Source organism: Pristiophorus japonicus, chromosome 1 (assembly GCF_044704955.1).
Source record: "Pristiophorus japonicus isolate sPriJap1 chromosome 1, sPriJap1.hap1, whole genome shotgun sequence".
NCBI classification, from domain to species: domain Eukaryota; kingdom Metazoa; phylum Chordata; class Chondrichthyes; family Pristiophoridae; genus Pristiophorus; species Pristiophorus japonicus.
The window spans coordinates 132,566,282-132,591,718 of NC_091977.1; the positions used below are offsets into that span (position 1 = coordinate 132,566,282).

Genomic DNA, 25,437 nt, shown 5'->3' on the forward strand with positions numbered 1-25,437 from the left:
ATTGAAAGAGGAGGTAGTGGAGATACTGGATGGGATAAAAATTGACAGGAGGTACTAGAAAGGCTGGCTGTATAAAATAGATAAGTCACCAGGACCAGATGAGATGCATCCTAGGATGTTGAGGAAAGTAAAGGTGGAAATTGCAGAGGTACTAGTCATAATCTTCCAATCCTCCTTAGGTACAAGTGGTGCCAGAGGATTGGAGAATTTACAAATGTTATACCCTTGTTCAAAAAAGGGTGCAAGGATAAACCCAGCAACTACAAGCCAGTCAGTTTAACCTTAGTGGGGAAGCTTTTAGAAATGATAATCTGGGACAAAATTGTCACTTGGGCAAGTGTGGATTAATTAAGGAAAGCCAACACAGATTTGTTAAAGGCAAATAGGGTTTAACCAACGAGAGAGAGTTTTTTGCTGAGGTAACAAAGGGTTGATGAGGGCAATGCAGTTGATGTGATGTTCATGGTCTTCCAAAAGGCATTTGATAAAGTGCCACATAGTAGGCTTGCCAGCAAAGTTGAAGTCCATGGAATAAAAGGGATAGTGGCAGCATGGATATGAAATTGGTTAAGTGACAGGAAACAGTAGTTGTGAACAGCTGTTTTTCTGACTGGTGAAAGGTTTCCCAGGGGTCACTACTGACCACTGCTTTTCTTGCCAGATTAATGACTTGGACCTGGATATACAGGGCACAATTTCAAAATTTGCAGATGACAAAACTTGGAAATAGTGAACAGTGAGGAGGATAGTGATAGACTTCAAGAGGACATGGTCAGGTTGGTGGAATGACCAGACATGTAGCAGATGAAATTTAATGCAGAAAGAGCAAAGTGATACATTGTTAAGAATGAGGCGCAATATAAACTACAGGGTACAATTCTAAAGGGGGTACCTCACTGCCCTTTTCACCAATCCATGCTCTCGAACCATTGACATTCTTCCATGCAGTTGGCCAAAATTTCCTCAATTTGCATTATCAGCTCTTGATGCTCAAGCCCATAGGGAAGGGAACAAAAAAGAAAAGTGAACCCAGCACTTACACCCACCCCCTCCCACAAAATTGACATTTTGGCTGATCGCATGGAGGACTGCAAGAGAGCATGTATTAAAGGCTTTAATCCATTTCCCTTCTGCTTAGCCTCTTTGTAATCAATCTACCTGGTTATATTTGCCAACTCTATATACTGGCTTCTTCTCCACATCCAACTGGACCACTTACTTTCACCTCTACAGCATCACCTAACTGTCCCTACTTCTTCCCCATCCACTCCCAAAGTTGTAATCCACAATCACCTTGACTTAAAAACTCTTCTTTGGGGACTTTTTGTTTACCAACTGACCCTGAATGTTGCAACCCTGGTTCTCAACTGTACCAACACCGTCTCCATCACCTGTCTTTTCAAATCTCATGGTTTCCCCAAGTCCCAAAGAATCAACCAATATTCTCTTGAAATCCTTTCATGGCCTTGCCACTCCAACTTTCATGATATCCTCCCACCATAGGGATGGAGAGAAACAAAGGGCCCAAGTTTCCACACGATAAACGGGCGCCCCTCCGAGCTGGGCGCCCGTTTTTCGCGCCTAAAAAAAAATGCGCGATTCTGGAGTGCTTTGCAGCTCCTTGTCTGTTTGGCGTGGCGCCCAGGGGGGCGGAGCCTACACTCGCACCGATTTTGTAAGTGGGAGGGGGCGGGTACCACTAGTTTTTTTTCCTGCCGGCAACGCTGCGTGCGCGCGTTGAAGCGTTCGCGCAGTGTGAAGGAAACATTGGCACTCGGCCATTTTTGTAGCCGTTTAATTTTTCATCCTCCGGCATCCTCCGTGGCTGAAGCACTTTCACACAGGTAGGAAGATGGTTTATTTAATCTTTTCTTATAAATGTTTATTCAGGTTGGATTTATTTGTATAATATTTGAAGTATAAATAAGGATTTATTGTAGAATTTAATGACTTTCCTCCTCCCTCCCCCCCCACCTCGTTCTGGACACCTAATTTGTAACCTGTGCCTGATTTCTTTTTTTAATGGTAGAACAGGTTTTTTCAGTTCGACAAAAATCTTCACTTGCTCCATTCTAAGTTAGTTTGGAGTACATTTTCACTGTGGAAACTTTGAAATCAGGCGTCAGTGGCCAGACACACCCCCTTTTGAAGAAAAAAATTCTGTTCTAAAGTAGAACTGTTCTACCTGACTAGAACTGCAATTTCTAAGATAGTCCGTTCTCCACCAGTTGCTCCTAAAAATCAGGGGCAAATCATGTGGAAACTTGGGCCCAATGTGTGGTCAAAAAGGTTTTTAAAAAGGGTAGAGCAAAGTGAGGGTGGTGGAATGGTAGTACCATGACTGAATACTCTGCCAAATTGTGGAATGGGAGGAAAAAAGGGGGTGAGGGATTTGAAGGCTTAACACTTAAAATGCTTACAGTGCAGTGAACCAACAAAGCTACAGTTCTTTGACCTTAAAATGTATTGATTTTTGGAGGAAAGGATTGTATGACAAACAAGTTTTTACAAATTCTCCACACAGACTTCTCCTTCCCTCCCCAAAAAGGTCATCTATGGTATTCTTTGCAGAAGGGCAAGTTGCACTACCAAATATGCTTTGTGGATCATTTCAAACCATACATTTTAAATCTGAGATGCTGGCAAAGATCCAGAAGATAGCACAAAACCACACTGTTGCCCACCACCTCCAGGATCTTAGTCAGATTGCACCAGCCACTGCATATTGCAAGCACATTGTTTTGCACAAACTTCAATACTAACTGAAATATGAAAAACAGGCGGTGCACTTCATTTTGAAAAGTAAAAGCTCTCTTCCTTCCTCTCCACCCCCAAGGACTAGCTTGGTCTCTTAGAACTCAGCCAAGCCAAAAACTTGATATGGATAATTGGAGAAAATACTAAGAGCAGAATGTCAGGCAGTGGTGATTTGTTAGACAAGAAACTCTTCCTATTATTACATATCTTACATTCCTACAAAGACTTGAAAGTCAGTGCCCAAGCTTCATACAAGGAATTGTTGGCATCAACATTTAATCCATGAGTAGACAACTGACAGACTTTTTACAGCAAGATACAATTGTACTGAGTGATCCTTTCCACCTCAAATCCAAAATTGTACTAAACTGGGTGAGACTCAGGAAAATTTGTTGAAAACTTCTTTAAAATTTAAATTTTAGAAAATTCCTACACAACTATAGCAATCCTTTCTCCCATTACTTTCATTGTATGCAATTCCATGTAAGCCACTTGATTAGATCAAAGTGAAGACACCCCATTCAGCAACTACTCAAAATCAATGGAATTCAACAGGAAGCATTGAGTATTTGCATAGATTATGACTATCCAAGGTAACTGGGTTGCTTAACTTTAAAAAAAAAACAGCAGTTTCACTCATACCCTTTCTATGTTTAAAGCTAAATTATTGTTCAGAAAATAAATATGGTTTCACATGGGGGGGGGGGGGGAGGAGGAGAAGGAGAGAGAGAGAGAGAGAGAGAGAGAGAGAGAGAGAGAGAGAGAGAGAGAGAGAGAGAGAGAGAGAGAGAGAGAGAGAGAGACTAATTTACATGATCAAAGGGCCTGGGTGTCCTTGCATACTAAAAATCGCAAATTTTACATGCAAGTACAGCAAGCAATTAGGAAAGCAAAAAGGATTGGAGCACAAGAGTAAAGAAGTTTTACTGCAATTATAGGTTCTTGGTGAGACCACACCTAGAGTACAGTGTACAGCTTTGATCTCTACCCAAGGAAGGATTACACTGGCCTTAGGGAGTGTGCAACAAAGATTCACCAGACTTGATTTCTGGGATAGGGTAGGATTGTCCTGAGGGACTGATTAGACTACACCTATATTCCCTAGGAGTTTCAATGAGAGATAATCTCAAACAAATAAAAGTTCTTAAGGGGCTGGATAGGGTAGATGCTGGGAGAAAGTCCAGAACTAGGTGTCTGTCTCAGAAGTCATCAGTTATTTAGGACAGATGAGAAATGTCCTCACTCAAATGGTTGTGCATCTTTTGGAATTCTCTACTTCAGCTGTGGATGCTCAGTCATTTGAAGATATTAAAGATAAGAAATTGATAGATTTTTGGATACGAAGGGAACCAAGGGATATGGGGATAGTGCAGGTGGAGGGAAGGTACAAGATCAGCCATGATCTTACTGAATGGCAGAGCAGGCTCAAAGGCTTTCTTCCACTATTATGTTCTTGGGGGCAGTTAGCCCATCCAGTCCCATTGTAGCTTCCAACTGTTGTGAAATTATTCCAGGGCTTTCACCTTCACTACCTTACTTCCTGGACAGGTGAGCTGCCTCGAAGTCTATTTTCCATGCTGGTCACATCTTAAACTTGCTTTTTAAGAGTTTGAAGCTGCATCCACTTGTTATTTTGTAGTGAGGTGTTCCAGATTGTGTTTTATATAGACAATTTATTGCCAATCTGTTTCCCACTACTGAAAGCAACCACTCATTCATAACAGGATTCCACATGCTCGAGTAATACAAATCCACTGCTCCAGAAACCGGTCATGAGAGCCTACACAAGTTTCAGTATAGAAAAAGTATTAGAGAAATTAATGGGAATTAAAGCCAACAAATCCCCTAGATTTGATGGCTTACATCCTAGGCTTCTAAGAGGTGGCTGCAGAGATTGTGGAGGCATTGTTTGTAATAGTCCAAAATTCCCTCGATTCAGGAACAGTCTCAGCAGATTGGAATGTAGCAAATGTAACCCAGCTATTCAAGAAAGGAAAAAAAAAAAAACAGGATCTGCAGGCCTGATCAGTCATCAGAAAAATGCTGGAATCCATTATTAAAAGGAAGTGGTAACAGGGCACTTAAATCATGGAAAGATTAGGCAAGGCAACATGGTTTTATGAAAGGGAAACAGTGTTCAACAAGTTTTAGAGAATTTGAGGATGTAATTAGCAGGGTTGATAACAGAACCAGTGGATGTAGTATATTTGGATTTCCAAAAAGGCATTCAATAATGTGCCACATAAAAAGGTTGTTATGCAAAATAAGGCACATGGGGTTGGGGGGCAATATATTACATGGAGAGAGGATTGGTTAACAGACAGAAAACAGTAAGGATAAACAGGTTATTTTCAGATTTGCAGGCTATAACTAATCGGGTGCCACAGGGATCAGTGCTTGGGCCTCAGCTATTTACAATTTATATTAAAGGACTTAAATGAAGGGATTGAGTGCAATGTATCCAAGTTTGCTGATGATACAAAGCTAGGTGGGAAAGTAAGCTGTGAGGAGGACAGAGCTTGCAAAGGGATATAGACAGGTTAAATGACTGGGCAATAAGGTGGCAGATGGAGTATAATGTGGGGAAATGAGGTTATTCACTTTGGTAGGAAGAATAGAAAACCAATAGTTTTTAAAATGGCAAGAAACTTAAAATGTTCGTGTTCAGAGAGATTTAAGTGTCCGAGTAAAGGAAACAGTTAACATGCAGGTACAGCAAGCAATTAAGGCAGTAAATGACATGTTTATTGTAAGGGGGTTGGAGTACAAGAGCAAGGAAGTCTTACTACAATTGTACAAGGCTTTGGTGAGACCACACCTGGAATACCATGTAGTGTTGGCCTCCTTATCTAAAGTAAGGATACACTTGCCTTAGAGGCGGTGCAACGAAGGTTCACTAGATTGATTCCTGGGATGAGGGGGTGGTCCTATGAGGAGATATTGATCCTATACTCGAGTTTAGAAGATAGAGGTGATCTCATTGAAACAAGATTCTGAGGGGGATAAATGCTGAGAGATTGTTTCCCTTGGCTAAAGTCTAGAACTAGGGGGCAGTGTCTCAGGATTATGGGCCCCAAGTTTGCCCCCACGCTTAGAACAGCATACTTCCGTGAGGTGCGCTGAAGAACAAAAACAGCGCCTAAACGTTACCGTGGTATTCTCCCCGCAGCTGGAACGATGCAGGCCCTTGGCGGAGCTAAGGCAATGTTGGGTTAACACAGCTGGCAGGGGGGGCGGGCTAGAGCCCAGCTTGTTTGAGTGCTGGCAGCATTGCGCACATGCGTTGGTGTGTGGGCATGCGCAATGGCTCATTTTTTTTAAAAATGGCCAATTGCCAATGTTAAAGGTAAAGCCTGCAAAGTGATTTTTAGATGCCCGTGCTTCTTGTGTGGATCCCACCCCTAGCCCTGACCAAAGGGCTTGCCGCTGCGTGTTGCAGTTGGCGAGGTAGGACTTATTTATTGATTGTTTTTTTATGTTCTTGTGAAGGTGTTTAGTGCTTTGCAAGGTCTCTCTCCCCCCTCCCCCCTCTCCCCGCTACCTGCGCTGATTTCTTAAGTCTCCGCAAAATTTTTCTGGGCGTACAAAAGTGGCCACACACACTGGCCTAAGTTAGTTTGGAGTAACTTTGTTGGCTAAACTTGCTTAAATGGACCAAAATAGACATAAGTGGCTGGTAACACCCCCTTTTGAAATAAAACTAAAAGCAAATTAAATAGGGAGAAATGCAATTTTTAAGATACTCCAAAAAAAAATCTAGGTGCTCTTTAAAAAAAAAAATAGGAGCAACTCTTGGGGAAATTTGGGCCCAATGGGTCTGCCTTTTAAGACTGATACGAGAAGGAATTTCTTCACTGAGGGTTGTGAATCTTTAGAATTCACTGTCCCAAAGGGCTGTGGATGCTCCGTCATTGAGTATATTCAAGGCAGAGTGATAGATTTTTGGACTTCAGATGATTCAAGGGACATGGGGATAGGGCAGCAAAGTGGAGTTGAGATCAAAGACCAGCCATGATCTTATTGAATGGCAGGGCAAGCTCAAGGGGCCATATGGCCTGCTCCTAATTCTTATGCCCTTGGCAGGGCTATTGGTCATTATATTTTTACAATACTTTCCAGCAATAGTCATAAAAAGTAGCAAGAACCCTGACGAAGTTACCAACCCTCTTCCCCACCCTCGACTTCATCTATCTCAACAAGTCAGAGATCATATCTAGGGCATTTATGCTCCATGACATAATACCATACCTTGTATTGCATTTACCCACTGCATTAGAGGAAAACCCTCACGATCAAATATTTTCATCAAGACAAAATGCCATTTCTGAATTAAGCATTCTGAAATGGCATTACACTCACCTCATTACTTTCTAAAAACTGCCGCAAGTCAGGATCTTGCAACAAGGTTGGATGCTTTATTGTCCGCTGCAGATACCTGCGATTTAAAAAATTATATTCGTATAAATTTCTCATCTGTGGTGTGGATGTTAACTACAACTTAAGATAGCTTCTGCATTTCAAATGTCAATTTCTTGCATTGCATGAAATAAAACAAAACACAAGAGTCAGTCTTCCGTAGTCTTCCATCTGATGTCGACAATTAATGACTGACCTTTTGGTGAGTCGACAGACTTAAAAAAAGGGCAAAGAAATGTCAGATTCCTCTGAAATATAATTTTTATTCTGTGCATCAAGATTCACAAAATATCATACATCAAAGCAAGTCATGTCAGGATAATACCAGGCAATTCTCAGACTACAAAGTTTTGCAGCTCAACCACATTAACCATAGATTAATTATTTGGCTATTTATGCATTTTTGATATTGTAACAACTCTTGACCATTAATTGAATAGGTTTTCACTAGCTCAAGTTCTTGCCTCAATAGCCACTTGGGGGAAAAATTCTAAAGTCTTTCTGCATTCTTCTAATGATAATCCAAAAGCCCTCATTAGCAACTTGTATAAACACTTTTTACCCTCAAACACTATGGCCGCAATTTTGGCCCAGCCAGTTTTTCAGCGCACTTACAGGAATTGCGGTGCTTTTCTCCGTTCTGAAGTGCGGCGAAAAATTTTCTTGCCACTTTGACCGCTGTCCAGCCTCTTCCCTGTAATTGCGCAGCGTGGCCAGTCGAGTCAGGGGTGGAGCCAGCGTTCTGCACTGAACACACTGCCAGGACGTCTGCACATGCGCAGTGGAGTCCACTGGCAATGTCTGCACATGCACAGTAGCTCCTCGCCCCCAGCCTCAGTTTTCTTGCTGCAGCCGCTCTGTGGGCCCGGATGCTGGCCAGTTGTACTCGCTCCCACCCCTAGCCTAGGCAGAGTGGCCTCCCGGTGCTTGTCGCCCCACCCCTAGCCCAGGCAGAGTGGCCTCCCAGTGCTATGTCTAAGAGATCACACCGGGAGGCCACTTGGCCAGAGCTAGGGGCAGGCAGGAGCAGAGTTCTCCTGCCCACTTGGCCCTGGCCGAGTGGCCTCCTGCACCAGCTGCTTTCCCAGGCAGAGTTTGAAGATAAATGTAGGACTTACTTCAATTTATTTCTTATTGAATTCTTATTACTTTCTGTTTGCAAGGTTTGGTGGTTTAGGTGCAGGCAGGTCCTCTGCTTCCCACCCCTATCCCAGGCCAAATGGCCTGCGATGTACCTACCTGCGCATATTTCTTTAACTCAAGGGTTTTCTGAAGTGGCCACATACGCTGGCCTACATAGATTTGGAGTAACTATTAGCTGGCCAAAGTTGCTTAAATGGGCAGAACTGGCATCGGTGGCTGGTAACACGCCCTTTTGAGGAAAAAACTTTAAAAATCGTAACTCAGTTACACTGGTGCGAATTGATTGGGGAAAATGGGGATTTTTAAGTTACGCCAGAAAAACCTAGTTACACCAAAGAAAACGGAGCAATTCCTGGCCAAAATTGAGCCCATTATAAACAAAAATGTTGGATTTCCTCTTCAACCTTCCAGTGGAAGAGAAACCCAAATTTTCAAGATTTTCTTCACAACTATGACTCCTCATTTAGCATCACAAATAAATCTTCAACCTTTCTATGGTGGTAATTCTTCCTATAATATGCACTGTTTAGGGCACCCTAATACTGGTGGCCTTATCAATGCCTTGTACTCAAACTAATGCCTATATAAATTCACAATCTATGACTCCAAATATAAAATCCATAACCTTTTTAAATAGCCTCTTCTTGCACTCCCATCTGTATCTGTACCTAGATTGAAGACTTCCTGTTTAAGATACACCTTTCATAGTTCTCTCCCAAAATGTACTTTTCATATTTGGCTGCACTGAAGTGCATCCACCTTAAAATTACACTACTTGCATGAAAAACATCAATTTACTTTTGCTCCTCAATCTATAAAGCTACATGAATGTAATTTGCCTTCATTTTTGAACAAAAAATCCTGTGGCACCATAAACTCTCTGAAATGACAACCAATGTTCATTCCCTTTAAATCTTCAAGATTTAAAAAAGTCAACCATGACTTGCTCATAACAAATCCATGCCATTTTCCAAATACAAGCATGGGACTGTGGCAGCTGGGTGAGCATTTTGCAAAGTCATGGACGCACTGCTCCAGATTTTGATGTATGTACTTCCACTGGGCAAGACACCATTCAAAAATTGGTCCTGTTCTAGGACAACATATCTTGTGACAGATCATGCTATATGGATTGCTAAACTGGCTAGGTCACTTTAAAAACACTAGGTCTTTTAAAATACTTCAATACTAACTAAACGGCAAAAAGGTGTTGGGAAACTAACATGCAATTGGGGGCTGAATAAGAATTGAACATTAAAATGCCAACTTCTTCCAGCATGCCTGTTCCATTGGCAATCTTCATGTACCTCCACTCTGTCCATCATGGTGATTCACTGGGCATCACCGTGGACATTTCCAAAGACATTGGCAGGATAGATCATACTCAGTTAATGACTGACTCAATAGTTTCCTTTCAAATGGCTTCCATGATTTTTATTTTGTGCCAACAATACAATATAATGTCTCTGGCAGATTCAACCAACAGCAACCACCTTTTACTGCTCTACATAGTCTGTCATCTAATCTTGGCCTTACCATCTCCTCTGATCTAAAAATGGAGATCACACTGCTAAAGTTACTTCATGCTCAGTTTCCCCTTTCATGAAAAACAACTCTGCACCAAAGCTCTTAATGTTTAAAGATTAAAAAGTCCATCCAAGGTTTGAACAGTCCAACACTTCAAGTTGCCTGGATGGGAATATAGAGAAAAAAAAAAATCACATTAGGAGACCCTTTTCTGATCTCAATTAATGAGAAACCTAGATAATGGACCTAGATTGAAGACTGAAGTGTTTGCCAATTTCAAGTTGGTTTCAGAAAACAAATCCGTCCCATTTTAGTCACACTTGAGAAGTTGCCCAAGGAACAGAATTAATGGCATTTTGAAATTGATGAGCTGAAATGACTACCTACTTAGAGCTCAAAATAGAGTTCTAGCTTTCAACTAAACAAAACAGACTTGCTATAATAGCAATTCCATTTTAATTTAGTAGATAGCTTTGATACCATAAAGTCACCAATATAAGTATCAAAAGTTAATAATCCCAAGGTCATTTGACTTTATATCCATAAAAGATATGGGAAACAAGGGATCAGGAGACTATTAAAATCAGGACAAACTTTATGTTCAATTCAAATTTTTTTTGTAGTGGGGGAGGGTTTAGCTTTTGCAAAAGAGCAGAGAGCCCAGGGGCAGCACGAACCTGCCCACATGTGCGTGCACTAGGTCCATGCATTAGAGCACGTCTCCAGTCGTCCTGGTTAATCCTTGCCACTGGATAAAGGCCTAGCTCTGTCAAGCCCGTGCGGTGGCTGATGTGCAGCGGTCACCACACGTTAAAATTCACACACAGGCATCTTCCACCCCCTCAACTGGAGTTCAGGACTGGAACATCAGGTCCTTCATTGAAATATCTGAACTCATGTGGAAGCAAGTCATCCTTGTTCGAGGGGCTGCCTATTATGAGCTTTTGGTATGGCAAAGCCCAGATTTCATCCAGAGGAGTCACATTTGCTTCTGCAAGGCTTTCCTCATTTGCTTCCCCTGGGTTTGTGCATATTTTTGTGGGCAGGGATATGTCAGCAGAGATGAACACTGGGCTATATACCAATGTTGGTTATTAGATGGATGGCTAAAGATCAAAAAAGGAAAAAAGGTAAATTGTAACAAAGCCCCTTCAACTCTAGGAAATTTCTCAGCTGCCCAAAAATATGCCACCCAGGCAAAGCACTTTTCAATTCAAATAAGCTTTCCTGAAATTCGAATTAGCCAATTAAAAAAGGTCAACAACCTGCTTTTAATTTAAAAAAAAAGAAAATGCTGGAAATCTCAGTGGGTCAAGCAGCATCTGTAGAGAGAACAACAGAGTTAACGTTTCAGGTCGATGACCCTTCACCAGAACCTGAAACATTGGAAATTGGAGGAAAGCCAATTTCAATGGGTTCAGAACAGATCTGGCCTAGGTAAATTGAAATCAAGGATTGGCAGGCAAAACTGTAGAAACATAGAAAATAGGTACAGGAGTAGGTCCTTCGAGCCTGCACCACCATTCAATATCATGCATTTCAGTACCCCATTCCAGATTTCTCTCCATACTCCTTGATCCCTTTAGCCATGAGGGCCACATCCAACTCCCATTTGAATATATCTAATGAACTGGCCCCAACAACTTTGTGGTACAAATGGACTGCCTTTAAAAGGAGATGGGTTCGGGTACAGTCAACATACGAGGGGGAAAGGAAGCGCAACCAAAGTCACAGCTCCCTCAAGCGGGGGGGGGGGGGGGGGGAAAAGCAAGAGAAAGAGAAAAAAGGGAACATATGACATATCAAGTTGAGATTACGTGAGAAGCAGGCTGAATATAGAAGGTTCGGAGGGGAATTGAAAAAGGAAATTGGGGGGATACAAAAATAAATTGTCAGCCAACATAAAAAGGGAATCAGTCTTCTATAGACATAATAGTACAGTGGTAATTAAGTGGGGCAGATTAGGGACCAAAATATGAAGGCGGAGGTACTAAATGAGCACTTTGCAGCTGTCTTTACCAAGGAAGATGATGCTGCCAAAATTAGTGAAAGAGGTAGTCGAGATACTGGATGGGATAAAAATTGATAGAGGTACTAGAAAGGCTGGCTGTTCTTAAAGTAGCTAAGATGAGATGCATCCTACGATGCTGAGAGAAGTAAAGATGGAAATTGCAGCGGTATCGGCCATAATCATCCAATCCTCCTTGGATGCAGGAGTGGTGCCAGGACACTGGAGAATTGAAAATGTTATACCCTTGTTCAAAAAAGGGTGAAAGGATAAACTCAGCAACTACAAGCCAGCTTAACCTCGGTAGTGGGGAAGCTTTTAGAAATCATCCGGGACAAAATTGTCACTGACAAGTGTGGATTAATTAAGGAAAACCAGCACAGATGTGTTAAAGACAAATGATGTTTAACTAACTTGGTTGAGTTTTTTGATGAGGTAACATAGGGTTGACAAGGGCAATGAGGCTGATGTGGTGCACATGGACTTCTAAAAGGCATTTGATAAAGTACCACATAATAGACTTGCCTGTAAAGTTGAAGTTGATCGAATAAAAGGGACAGTGGCAACATGGATATGAAATTGGCTGAGTGACAGGAAACAAAAAGTAGTGGTGAATGGTTGTTTTTCAGACTGGAGGATGGTACAGTGGGGTTCTAGGATCACTTTTTCTGGATATATATTAATGACTTGGGTGTACAGGGTACAATTTCAAAAGTTGCAGATGACAAAACTTGGAAGTATAGTGAACAGTGAGGAGGATAGCAATCGACTTCAAGGTGGAATGGGCAGACATGCAGATTAAATTTAACAAAAAGTGTGACGTGATAAATTTTGGTAGGAAGAATGGAGAGGTGCAATATAAACTAACAGGTACAATCCTAAAGGGGGTGCATGAACAGAGACCAGGGGATGTTTGTGCACAAATCATTGAAGGTGGTAGGGCAGATTGAGAAAGCAGTTTTTAAAAAGCATACGGGATCCTGGACTTCATAAATAAAAGCAGAGTATAAAAGCAAGGACGTTATAAACACTGGTTCTGTCCCAACTGGAGTAGTGTGTCCAATTCTGGGCACCGCACATTAGGGAGAATGTGAAGGCCTTAGAGAGGGTGCAGAAAAGATTTACGAGAATTATTCCAGGGGTGTGTCTTGAGTTACATAGGACTAGAAAAGCTGATTGCTCTCAGGAGAGCAGAGAAAGTTGAGGGGAGATTTGATGGCGGCATTCAAAATCATGAGGGTCGAGACAGTAGATAGAGAGAAACTGTTCCCATTGGCAAAAGGGTTGAGAACCAGAGGACACAGATTCAAGGCAATTGGAAGAACCACCAAAAGCAACAGGAGGAAAAAAAAAATGTTATGCAGCGAATGGTTAGGATCTGGATTGCACTGCTTGAAATGGTGGGGGGAGGGGGGGGGGGGGGGGGGAGGCAGATTCAATCGTGGCTATCAAAAGGGAATAGGATAACTACCTGAAGTAAAATAATTGCAGGTCTACAGAGAAGGGGGGCGGTGAGACTAGCTTACATGCTCTTGGAGGGTCAGCATGGGCTCAACAGGCTGAATATATAACATGGCTCCTGGAGATTTCAAGTTCCTTTTTGATCACACACCTGAAGTATTTTACATTATGTTCCATAACAATTTACCTCTCCAAGGATGCTCTCCTTTTTTCAACAAAATCAGCTGATGATGGATCTTCTTTTCCAACTTTGACTTTGGTCATGCCTTTAGAATGAAAGAAGGAGCATTATTCCAATTACATAATTGAAGCACTAAAAACAGGTATGTCCAGTGTTTAAACAGCTGAAACTCCACAGTCCAGTCAAGTGCAGGAATACAACACTTCAATTTTACCAGCATTTTGGGATAGCAATTAAGGAGTTGCTGCCTGCATCAAAGTTTGTAAGCTTTCTGGTAATTTCCCAGCCGGGTTAAAACAAAGGCAGAACTATTCTACAGGCCAATATGTACACAAGAACTTGCCAATGACAACCACAGATTTCTAGATCTTTGATTTGCTGCTCATTATTTTTGATGGTCAGTAACCAAAGGACACAAATTTAAAGGTAATTAGCAAAGAAGAGAGATGACCAAAAATGTATTTTAGTGGGTTGTGATGATCTGGAATGTACTGCCTGAAGATGGAAGATGCTAACTTTCAAAAAGGGAATTGGGTAAATACTGAGAAAAAAACTACAGGGCTATGGGGAAAGAGCAGGGTAGTGGGACTAATTGGATAACTGTCAAAGAACTGACATTGGCACAATGGGCCTCCTGGAATATTCTACAACTCTGACCAGAAGCCAATTTTCATAAGTTACTAAAATGCCAAGTGAATAAACCCTCATCCATTTCATATTTAAATGGCAGAGATAATCTGAACTCTAATCCAGTAGGCTATGAACCTACATAGCTGAACATTTCCCAACTTCTCACCAGCCTCTCCCACTCCCAAAAAGGGAGGAAAGATTCTTGGAGTTGGAATTAAGGCGAGAGACCTTCCGTGCAGCTTGAAACACAAGCTTAGTTGGAGAGGAGAAATTTATACAGAAAGGCAAGATCAGTTCAAATTTTAAACCACTCAAGTCATAAAAAACCTTAAAGCATTACCTTTCTATGTATATTCTCCCAAAGCAATAGTAGAGTCTAAAAATTCCCAAATATAGATTACCAACCACTAGATAAAGAGCTTCAGCCCCTCCAATCCCATCCTTGCATCTGGTCTTAAGAAATACTCAAAGGCCGACCTGGCAAAGGGACCTTGTGTGTGCTGCCGCAGGGATCAGTGCTGGTACAGCAAGTGATCAGGAAGGCAAATGGCATGTTGGTCTTTATTGCAAGGTTGGGGGGGGGGGGGGGGGGGGGGAAAAGAGTATAAATGCAGTAAAGTCCTACTGCAACTGTACAGGGTATTGGTGAGGCCACACCTGCATACAGTTTTGGTCTATTTTTAAAGGAAGGATATACTTGCATTGGAGGCTGTTCAGAGATGGTTCATTAGGTTGATTCTGGAGATGAGGGGGTTGACTTAAGATAGGTTGGGCCTATACACATTGGAGTTCAGATTGAGGTGTGATCTTATTGAAACTTAGATAATGGGGGCTCAAAAAGGTGGATGCAGAGAGGATATTTCAACTCCTAGGGGAAACTAAAACTAGGGGACATATTCTCAGAATAAGGGGCTGCCCATTTAAAACAGAAATGGAGGAATTTCTTCTCTTATGGAATTCTCTGCCCCAGAGAGCTGTGGAGGCTGGGTCATTGAATATATTTAAGGTAGAGACAGATTTGAGCAATAAGGGGATAAAGGGTTATGGGGAACAGGCAGGGAAGTGGAGCCAAGTCCATGATCAGATCAGCCATGACGATCTTATTAAATGGCAGAGCAGGCTCAAGGGGCTAAATGGCCTACTCCTTCTGTTCTTGTGTACGTACCAATCAGCAGTCTAAAATAAATGGAGATCAAGCTTACAGAAATATGTGCTGTCAAAGTGAATCAGTTTTTCACAGCATGTAAACATAGGTGGACAACTTTAGAAAATCTAAATATATGATTTATCCAAAAACACTGGTGGTAACCATTTCCAGCAAGGCTTAAGGTGTAGGCAGACCTTTTATTTAAAACAAAGTGTAGCAGGCAGCCAACCTCAACAGCCCTTCCAACCTGGTTGTTGGTAGATTCCTTGTGATGTATACAGAATTTAAGCCTACTTTCCCCCTTCTTGTGGGGCCCTGCAAATAGCTTCCATTATTTAGATCAAGTTCTTGCTCCCCATCCCTCAGATTCTCAGCAAGTTTATAGTGCACAAAGCAGAGGATGGAGAAAAAGTCGTCAAAAATGGGAGGTACTAAGTCATCACCTCTGCAGATGAGGAAATAGTAACATTGTTTGTCAAAAAAAGGTTTGACCACACCTCTGCTAGGAAACCACTCAGACAATATGGCAGATTGTGCAATTATCCTAAAATGGAGAAACAGCATCAGCTTTGCCAAACTATATACTGTAGCCTAAATTAGAGGAGGCTGTAGAATACTGGTCTGAGAAAGGAGATTACAAAGGGTGAAAAGTTGCCACAGGGAAACAATGCCACTTAGATGACGAGATTAATTGCAATTTACCATAATGAATGATTCTTACCTACAAGGCTTTTTTCTGGTGCAGGAGGGACTATGTAGCCCACATGCATATACTTTGCAGTTAATTTGCTATGCAGACCCAGAAAGTCACTAAATCTCCTTTTGACTGTAAATTCTTTGCTGTTGAACATGGATAAAGCAGTCTATATAATGGAAGAAAAATATATCCAGAATTACTCCATCTTACATGCAACAGTTTTGGTGCATACTCCCCTTTTAAGCTTCAATTGAAAATGTAGTTAGTGTGTGTAATGAGAGACTTGAAAAGTCAATGCTAGATTTTATATACAAAGCAAGTTTGTCATTTTAATGTCTAAATTTGAATTCAGCTAGTTCAAACATGCAAAAAGTATCTTTAGATTATTTTTCCCCACCTGAAATTAGTAGCACTGGTAACTCAGGCCAATGAAATTTAAATTCTTAGTCCAGCCTTGTGCAAACTGCAAGTTAGCATCTGAACTAATATTTACTTTTTAAAAAAAGCACATTAGAACATACACAAAAGTGAGGCAAACCAAGTTCCCTCAATAGTAATAGTGTACAACATGCAACAAATCAGCATCCATTTAACAGTAGAATGTTGAAGGAAACACAGCATAATGCAAGGAGATGCAAACAAATACTGTACTAAGATCCGAGAGTTTGGTACAGCTTACTCCACGCTCCCTACCCTCAAATTAAAACCTCCATTATCTGCTTGAATTTCCCCATGATTAAGCTGTAAATGAGAAGCACTCATTGTAGCCCAATATTTATTTCTACTGCATTTGATTAAATTCCTATGCCTTTGAATAAAACCTTAATTTTGAGATCTAATAACTCAATTTCCATTTTGGAAGCATACCGCCATCAAGGTACCATTATAGTCTAAAAGTGAAAAGGCTCATGGTGGGAAAGAGAACCATTAAATACTAATTCCCATTTAAAGTCTAAAAATTATATTGGTATAAAGTCTGTGGCCTCTAGTTTCCAAATGGTTTCCATCCAGATATCAGCATCAAATGAAATAGCACTAAAGATCAGGGAATTAAGCGCTAGTTGCACCCATAACTACTTTACGCTGCTGTATCCGCTATCTTTTACGTTGGTTCAAAGGTTCATTTGCCCAAAGTAGTCCTTGCAAACCAAAACTGGCCACATGCCAAGTCAGAATGACGAGTTTCTACAAATTGCACCAGTTTGGGAGTGATCACCACATTACACCCAGATCTCATGTGCAAAGCCACATGGATCCAACACTGATCACCTGGCCTGCAGTGACCAGCAGTCAATTAAAGCCACTGACCCAGGTTTGTTACTCCTGCAATTACTTTAAATTGAATCAATTTATCAGACAATGGTACACAAGACCTGTGACCAACTGTCAATTGAAGCCACACAGATGTCCTGCTCTGCTGCAGTAATTAATTAATGGAAGCCACAGATTTTGCTGCTGCAGAAATCAAAGTTGAATAATTGCTCATTTCCTGAAAATCCCACTCATCTTTGATACACTAGAGGGTGACCCATTGACCGTTCCAATCAAGATCGTTACACTACTTAATTGTGATGAATAGATGATATGTTCAGGCTTACACGCAGAAACTTCAGCGTTACTTCACCTCGGCAAAACTGGCACAGTGCATTCTGCCAATTGTGCCCCTAGCTGAAACCCAATGCCATTAACCACCATTACCTTAGTTGATACTCTGTAAGCCATGTAGGCATTCATACCATCACCTAAGTAGCAACAAAAAAATATTTTAGACTCATCATAGGAATTTAATAAAGTAGCAAGCACTTCATTGTGTAATAGTAAATTGCAAAAAAATATTTGGATGACTATTTGGCCATTTTCCCAAAATAAAATGGATGTGGGAAAATGGCAAGAGTTGAGTGGGGGAGGACTGGGAACAGGAGAGAAAGAGGTACATACAAGGATGGAAAAGGAGGAAAACAATACACAACACAGCAAGGTGGCAGGAAATCTATTCAAAGTAGTTCTCAGAACAGGAAGAGGTCTTTAAGAATTAGGAACTGGAGTAGGCCATTTGAGGCTGCTCTGCCATTCAACAAGATGATGATCTTGTACCTCAACTCCAACTTCCTGCACTACCCTCATATCCCTTAATTCCCTCAAAATTAAATTGCCCACTGTCTTGAATATACTCAACGACTGAGCATCTACAGCTCTCTGGGATGGAGAATTCTAAAGATTCAAGACAGAGTGAAGAAAGTTCATCAGTCATAAATGACCAACCCCTTGTTCTGACACTGACCTGGTGTTCTAGATTCCCCAGCAGGAGGAAACATTTTCTCAGCATTAACCATGTCAAGCCCCTTAATAATTTTATATGTTTCAATTCTTCTAAACGCTAGTGAACATTGGCCTAGTCTACTCAATCTCTCCTCATTGGACAACTCCCCATCCCAGGAACCAGTCCTCACACTCCCTGCAAGGCAAGTATGTCTTTCCTTAGGTCATCATAGGTCGTCTCAGAATTGTGGAAGACTTGCTTCCACTCTTAGCATGAGGTCTTAGGTGGTTGTACAGTCCAATACAAGAACCAGTGTCTCTGGGATAGATAGTCGTTGAGGGAAAGGGTGGGCAGGGAGCCTGGTTTGCCGCACGCTCCTTCCGCTGCCTGCGCTTGATTTCTGCATGCTCGGTGACAATACTAGAGGTGCTCAGCACCCTCCCGAATGCACTTCCTCCACTTAGGGCGACAATGGCCAAGGACTCCCAGGTGTCAGTGGGGATGTCGCACTTTCAGGGAGGCTTTGAGGGTGCCCTTGTAACGTTTCCGCTGCCCGCCTTTGGCTTGTTTGCCGTGGACGAGTTCAGAGTAGAGCGCTTACTTTGGGAGTCTCTTGTCTGGCATGTGCACTGTGGCCTTCCCAGCAGAGATGATCAAGTGTGGTCAATGCTTCAATGCTGGGGAGATTGGCTTGGACGAGGACGCTAATGTTTGAGAGTCTGTCCTCCCAGGGGATTTGCAGGATCTTGGACATCGCTGGTAGCATTTCTCCAGCGACAGAGTCTACTGTACATGGTCCACGTCTCAGCCACACAGGAGGGTGGATATTACTATGGCCCTGTAGACCTTGAGCTTGGTGACAGTTGAGGGACTGATCTTCAAACATTGCCAGGCAGCCAAAGGCCGCACTGGAGGCAGTGTTGGCTCTCAGTCAATGCCTGCTCTTGTTGATAGGAGGCTCCCAAGATAGGGGAAAACTGTCCACATTGACCAGGGCCACACCATGGATCTGGATTTTTTTTTTGCGGGGGGGCGGGGGGGGGCAGTGCTGTGCAGTGAGGACAGGCTGGTGGAGGACCTTTGTCTTACTAACATTTCGCGTAAGGCCCATGCTTCCATACGCCTCGGTAAAAATGTCAACTATGTCCTGGAGTTCAGCCTCTGTGCACAGATGCAGGCGTCATCCACGTACTGTAGCTCGACAACAGAGGTTGGAGTGGTCTTGGACCTGGCCTGGAGATGACGAAGGTTGAACAGCTTCCCACTGGTTCTGTAGTTTAGTTCCACTCCAGCAGGGAGCTTATTAATTGTGAGATGGAGCATAGCAGCAAGGAAGATTGAGAAGAGGGTTGGGGGCGATGACACAGCCCTGCTTGACCCCAGTCCGGACATGAATTGGGTCGGATGGATCCGTTGGCAAGGATCACGGCTTGCATGTCGTCGTGGAGTAGGCGGCGTATGGTGACGTACTTTTGGGGGCATCCGAAACGGAGGAGGACGCTCCATAGACCCTCGCAGTTGAGTGTCAAAGGCCTTTGCAAGGTCAGAGGCCATGTATAAGGGTTGGCACTGTTCCCTGTAGCTGTCGCGCTGCAAAAATCATGTCCGTTGTGCCCCGATGGGGATGAAATCCACACTCCAACTCCGGGAGGAGCTCCTCAGCCACAGGGAGAAGACAGTTGAGGAGGACTCTAGCGACAACTTTCCCAATGGTTGATAGCAGGATAGACATACCCCAAGTATGTCTTTGCTTAAGTGAAGAGACTAGAACTGTACACAGTACTCCAGGTGTGGCCTCACCAATGCTCTGCATAATTGTAGTAAGACTTCTTTACTCTTGTACTCTGCATCCCTTTACAACAAAAGCCAGCATACCACTTGCTTTCCTAGTTGCTTGCTGCACCTGCATGTTAACTTTGTGATTCATGTACAAGGACATCCAGGTCCCTCTGAATGCAAACATTTCCCAGTCTCACCATTCAAAAAATTATTCTGCTTTTCCTATCAAAGTGAACAACTTCACACTTCCCCACATTGTATTCCATTTGCCATGTTTGTGTCCACTCAGTCAATCGGTCTATATCTCTACAACATTCTCTTCAGCTTATTTTTCCATCTAACTTTGTATCAGCAAATTTGGATGCGTTAAACTCAGACCCTTCATTGAAGTAATTGAGATTGTAAATAGTTGAGGCCCAAGCACTGATCCATGTGGTACCCAGCTAGTTAGTCTGCCAACCTAAAAAAAAAGTCCTGATTGTTTTCTGTCCATTAAGCTCAACAAGTCCATTTCAAAAGGAAATGGGAGGCAAAGAAAAAAAAATTTAAAAATTAGACCAAGCAGTAAAATGAAAGTGAACCTAGACAGGAATATACAGAATATAGAAATATTGAGGGGAAAGGACAACACAAGCATAACAAAATTTTAAGCTTAGAGCAGATAAAACAAATATAAGTACTCTTAAAATAAAAAGCAATGGATCTAAAAAGGATCAATGCAAAGGAGATAGCCCAAGCATTACTTGCATTGTAATGGACTAGTAAAACAAAGGTCAGCTATGTTAAAGGTTTTACTTACCAACTTTTTCAGGGTCAGAAACAGACACATGAATGTCAAACTCATCTCCATTTGCTTCTTCCTCAACCTAGAATTAAAAAAAAAAGGCACAAAAATTGGCATCTTGGCCCAAATACTTTCAGAACTGTTGAGCACACCACAGAACTCTAAAATTATGTGGGGACTTAATGCACTCAATCCAAATTTTAAAAATGAATCCTTATGGTTGAAACCATAAAGTGGAAACTGTAATTCATGGGGTGACTTGATGGAACTGTAAAATTACACCAATCAGAAAGACATCAAATGCCCCATTATACAATAAAAACATGAAAAATGAGTTCAGTGTTCTGGCCAATATTTTTCTATTGCTCAACGTGAAAATGGATAAATCTCTGCCATTTGCAACATCCTGATGTGCTCAAAATGGTTACCACATTCATCTACACAACACAGTAACTGCACTTAATTTACTGTATATAAAGTGCATTGGATATTGAAGATGGGACAGGATCTTGTATTAACACAATTTTTTAGTTAGTCTAAGTATCTATTTGAGGGAATGTATGAAAAGTGCAGGACAGATTATTTACAAAGATAAGGCGACAAGAAATGTGATATTCTTACCTCCTCCTTGGATCGATCAAACATCATGGGATTAGACATTTTTAGTTCTGCTCGTGGTGCAATGAGTGTTGGAGATACTGGTGTAATAGCTGGAGTTGGTTCTGGAGAAAGTATATGTTCCCTTTCTGGACTGTCAAGAGACACTTCTTCTGTGGCTTCTGAAAAACAAGACAGTGGGAAGAAGAGAAGTTTTACTGCAAGAACTGTTTTGTTACATTTAGAACTGCTTTCGTATGGATAACCCAATAAATTCTAGGAGTTGATTTTTTAGCAGAATTACTGAAAAATGCATAAAGCAGTAAGGCTGTCATTTTTGTTTTATGCTTGCAAAAGAATAATGTCTTAAAACACTAGTTTTGATAGCTATAAAAAAAAGTTATTGAAAACAATGCACTGCTTTTCTCTGGTTACTATTTTAACCAGAAAACTCAGGCCACAAATGCAATTGCAAACACTAACTTTAGTTTATTCAGAACAAAAATTTTGCTTGGGGGTGGGGGAAATAGACTGAATTGACTAAATGCAGAGCTCCCACAGTATAAAAATTAATGTGCTCCAATAGGAAATATAACAGTTAAGCAACATAGCTACCATCTACCTCCTATTTGAGTTGAGTACTCAAACTGTGCCAAGTTTATTATATTTTTGCTTGTGTAGGTCACTTTAGGAGAGTTGTAAAACATTGGCTGCAATAATATTTATCCAGAATCACACTTTGCAAGCCACTACAGGAGAATTATCTAAGTATGTAGGTATACAGATATCATAGAATCACAGAAATTTATGGCACAGAAGGAGGCCATTTTGCCCATCATGTCAGCACCAGTACCACTTTCCAGCTGTGTAGCAGTGTAGAATATAGAAACATAGATGCAGGCCATTCAAGCCTGCACTACCATTCAATATCATGGCTGATCATGCAACTTCAGTACCCCATACCCCTTTAGCCATATGGGCCACATCCAACTCCCTTTTGAATATATCAAACAAATTGGCATCAACAACTTTCTGCAGTAGAGAATTCCAGAGGTTAACAACTCGGTGAAGAAGTTTCTCACCTTGGTCCTAAATGGCTTACTCCTTATCTTGACTGTGACCCCTGGTTCTGGACTTTCCCAACATCAGGAACATTCTTCTTGCCTCTAACCTGTCCAATCCTGTCAATTTTATATGTTTCTATGCGATCCCCACATTCTTCTAAATTCCAGTGACTATAAGCCTAGTCAATCCAGTCTTTCATATGTCAGTCCTGCCATTGCAGGAATCAGTCTGGTGAACCTTCACTGCACTCCAATAGCAAGAATGTCCTTACTCAAATTCAGAGACCAAAACTGCACACAATATTCAAGGTGTGGTCTTACCAAGGCCCTGTACAATTGCAGTAAGACCTCCCTGCTCCTATACAGCACTGCCAAGTTGATATCCAAGTAAATTTTAAAGTATGATGAGGGTTTCTGTCTCTACCAACCTTTCAAGCAGCGAGTTAAAGACTCCAACCACCCTCTGGGTGAAAACAGTTCTCTTCAACTCACCTCGAATCCTTCTCCCAATTACTTTAAAATCTATGCTCTCTGGTTATTTACCTCTCCCAGGGAAATAGGTCATTCCTGTCCACTATCTCAGCCCCTCATTCAGTTTCCCCTCAGCCTCCTCTGTTCAAGGTAAACAACCCCAGCCTATCCAATCTTTCTTCAGAGCTCAAATTCTCCAGTCCTGGCAACACCCTCGTAAATCTCCTCAGTAGTGCAATCACATCTTTCCTGTACTGTGGTGAGCAGAACTGCACGCAGTACTCCAGTTGTTGCCCAATTAATGTTTTATACAGTTCAAGCTTAACCTCCCTGCCTCAGCTAAGAAAGCATATGGAATACTTTCCTTTAGCCACCATATCTACCAGTCCTGCTACCTTCAGGGATCTATGGACATGCACGCCAAGGTTCCCCTGTTCCTCCACACTTGTGTATTCCCTTGCCTTGTTAGCCCTCCCCAAATTACCTCACTTCTCCAGATTGAATTCCATTTGCCACTTTTCTGCCACCCAACTTGTCCACTGATATCTTCCTGCAGCTTTCTTCCTCACCATCAACCACATAGCCAATTTTTGTATCATCTGCAAACTTAAATCATGCCCCCTACATTGGAGTCTAAATCATTGATATACACCATAAAAAGCAATGGACCTAGTACCGAGCCCTGCAGAATCCCACTGAAAACCTTAGTCACAAAAACACCCGTCAACCATTACCATTTGCTGCCTGCTAAAGAACCAATTTTGGACCTAACTTGCCACTTTCCCTTGTAACCCATGGGCTTTTAATTTTCTGACTAGTATGCCACATGGCACCTTTTCAGAAACTTTGCTTAAATCCACATAGACTACATCAAACGCGCTACCCTCATCGTTACCTCTTCAATCAAGTTAGACATGCCCTTCCCTTCACAAATCCATCCCAATTGTCCTGGATTAATCCTTGCCTTTCTGAATGATTAATACGGTCCCTCAGAATTTTTTCCAATAATTTGTCCACCACTGATGTTAGGCTGACTCCTGCAATTACTTCGTCTATCCCTTTTTAAACAAGTGTGTTAGCAGTCCTCTAGTTGTCCGACACCACACCTATAGTCAGAGAGAATTGGAAAATGATGGTCAAAGCCTTGGCTATTTCCTCCTTTGCTTCTCAACAGTCTGGGATACATTTCATCCAGGCCTGGCGATTTATCCACTTTCAAAGATGTGAAATCCTTAATACTGCCCCGTTTCCCTCATCCAGTATTTCACACTCCTTAACTAAAATGTCTGCCTCGTCCCGCTCGTGAAGACAGGCAAAGTATTCATTAAGAACCATGCCTCGAAACACAGGTTACCTTTTTGGTCTCTAATTAGGCCCTACTCTTCAATTATCCTCTATTTATAAAAAACATCTTTCCCAATATTTAATTATTTGCTTTCCTAATTTCCTTTTTCATTTCACCCCAGCACTTTCTATACTTTGCTAGGCTTTCTGCAGTATTTAGCTCTATCGGACATAAGCTTCCCCCCCCCCCCCCCCCGCCTCCCCACCCAATCTTACACTATACCCCTCAAGTTCTGGGGAAGGCAGGGGGCTCTCGATTAGAATCTCACCCCTTTTTCTTTGTGGGAATATATTTGCACTGAACCCTCTACTACCTCCTCCTGGAATGCCTCCCACTGCTCAGACACTGATTTACCTTCAAGTAGCAGCTTCCAGTCCACTTTTGTAAATCACATCTGAGCTTAGTAAAATTGGCATTTCCAGGTCTGTCCTTTTCCATAACTGCACTAAATCTAACTGAATTATGGTCACCACCAAAATGGTCTCCCACCTGCCCAGCTTCATTCCCTAAAACTACATCCAGGACCACCGCCTTTGTTGGACTCGCTAAAAATGTTCTCCTGATGCATTTTATGAATTCTACACCCTCTATACCTTCTACACTGATTCTATCCCAGTTATTAGGGTAGTTTAAATCCCCCAATATTACTGTCCAATTGCTTTGCACTCCAGAAATTTGCCTACACATTTGCTCTTCTATTTCCCCCTGACTATTTAGAGGTTTATAGTACATCCCCATCAGCGTGATTATGAAAAGGGCACATGGAACATGACCAGCTACGTCAATCACAACTGACCGTTTACTATTTTTAATCCCAGCAACAAATAACCCCTAAATGCACTTTGAAAGCTGAACCATGGTATAATACAAATATGCATTTGGAGCCCAAAGCACATAGTATCCAACAGGCAGCTAAGATAATAGGCGCATGTACTTAAGTTACGTCATCTCATACTTGTACAACCTTGATGCATATCACCCTATAATGTTCTTTTGACATCCCAAATGACATGGAAAATGATCACCAGTCCATCCACTATTTCTAGGGCCACTTCCTCAAGTACTCTGGGATGCAGACTATCAGGCCCCGGGGACTCATCGGCCTTCAATCCCATCAATTTCCTGCCTAATAAGGATTTACTTCAGTTCCTCCTTCTCACTAGACCCTCG

At 41.9% G+C, this 25,437-nt stretch overlaps 1 protein-coding gene across 1 annotated transcript in view; it reads right to left on the minus strand.

The window, feature by feature from the left end:
- Positions 1–25,437, minus strand: part of snx2 (sorting nexin 2) — a 65,944-nt gene that overhangs the window by 27,862 nt on the left and 12,645 nt on the right. Inside the window, exons 3-8 of the mRNA XM_070862555.1 lie at positions 21,412–21,569; positions 20,806–20,872; positions 17,666–17,709; positions 15,992–16,133; positions 13,500–13,578; positions 7,117–7,192 (exon numbers count right to left, since the gene is read on the minus strand). Of these exons, the coding sequence (XP_070718656.1) occupies positions 7,117–7,192; positions 13,500–13,578; positions 15,992–16,133; positions 17,666–17,709; positions 20,806–20,872; positions 21,412–21,569 (566 nt within the window). The remainder of the gene's footprint in view (positions 1–7,116; positions 7,193–13,499; positions 13,579–15,991; positions 16,134–17,665; positions 17,710–20,805; positions 20,873–21,411; positions 21,570–25,437) is intronic.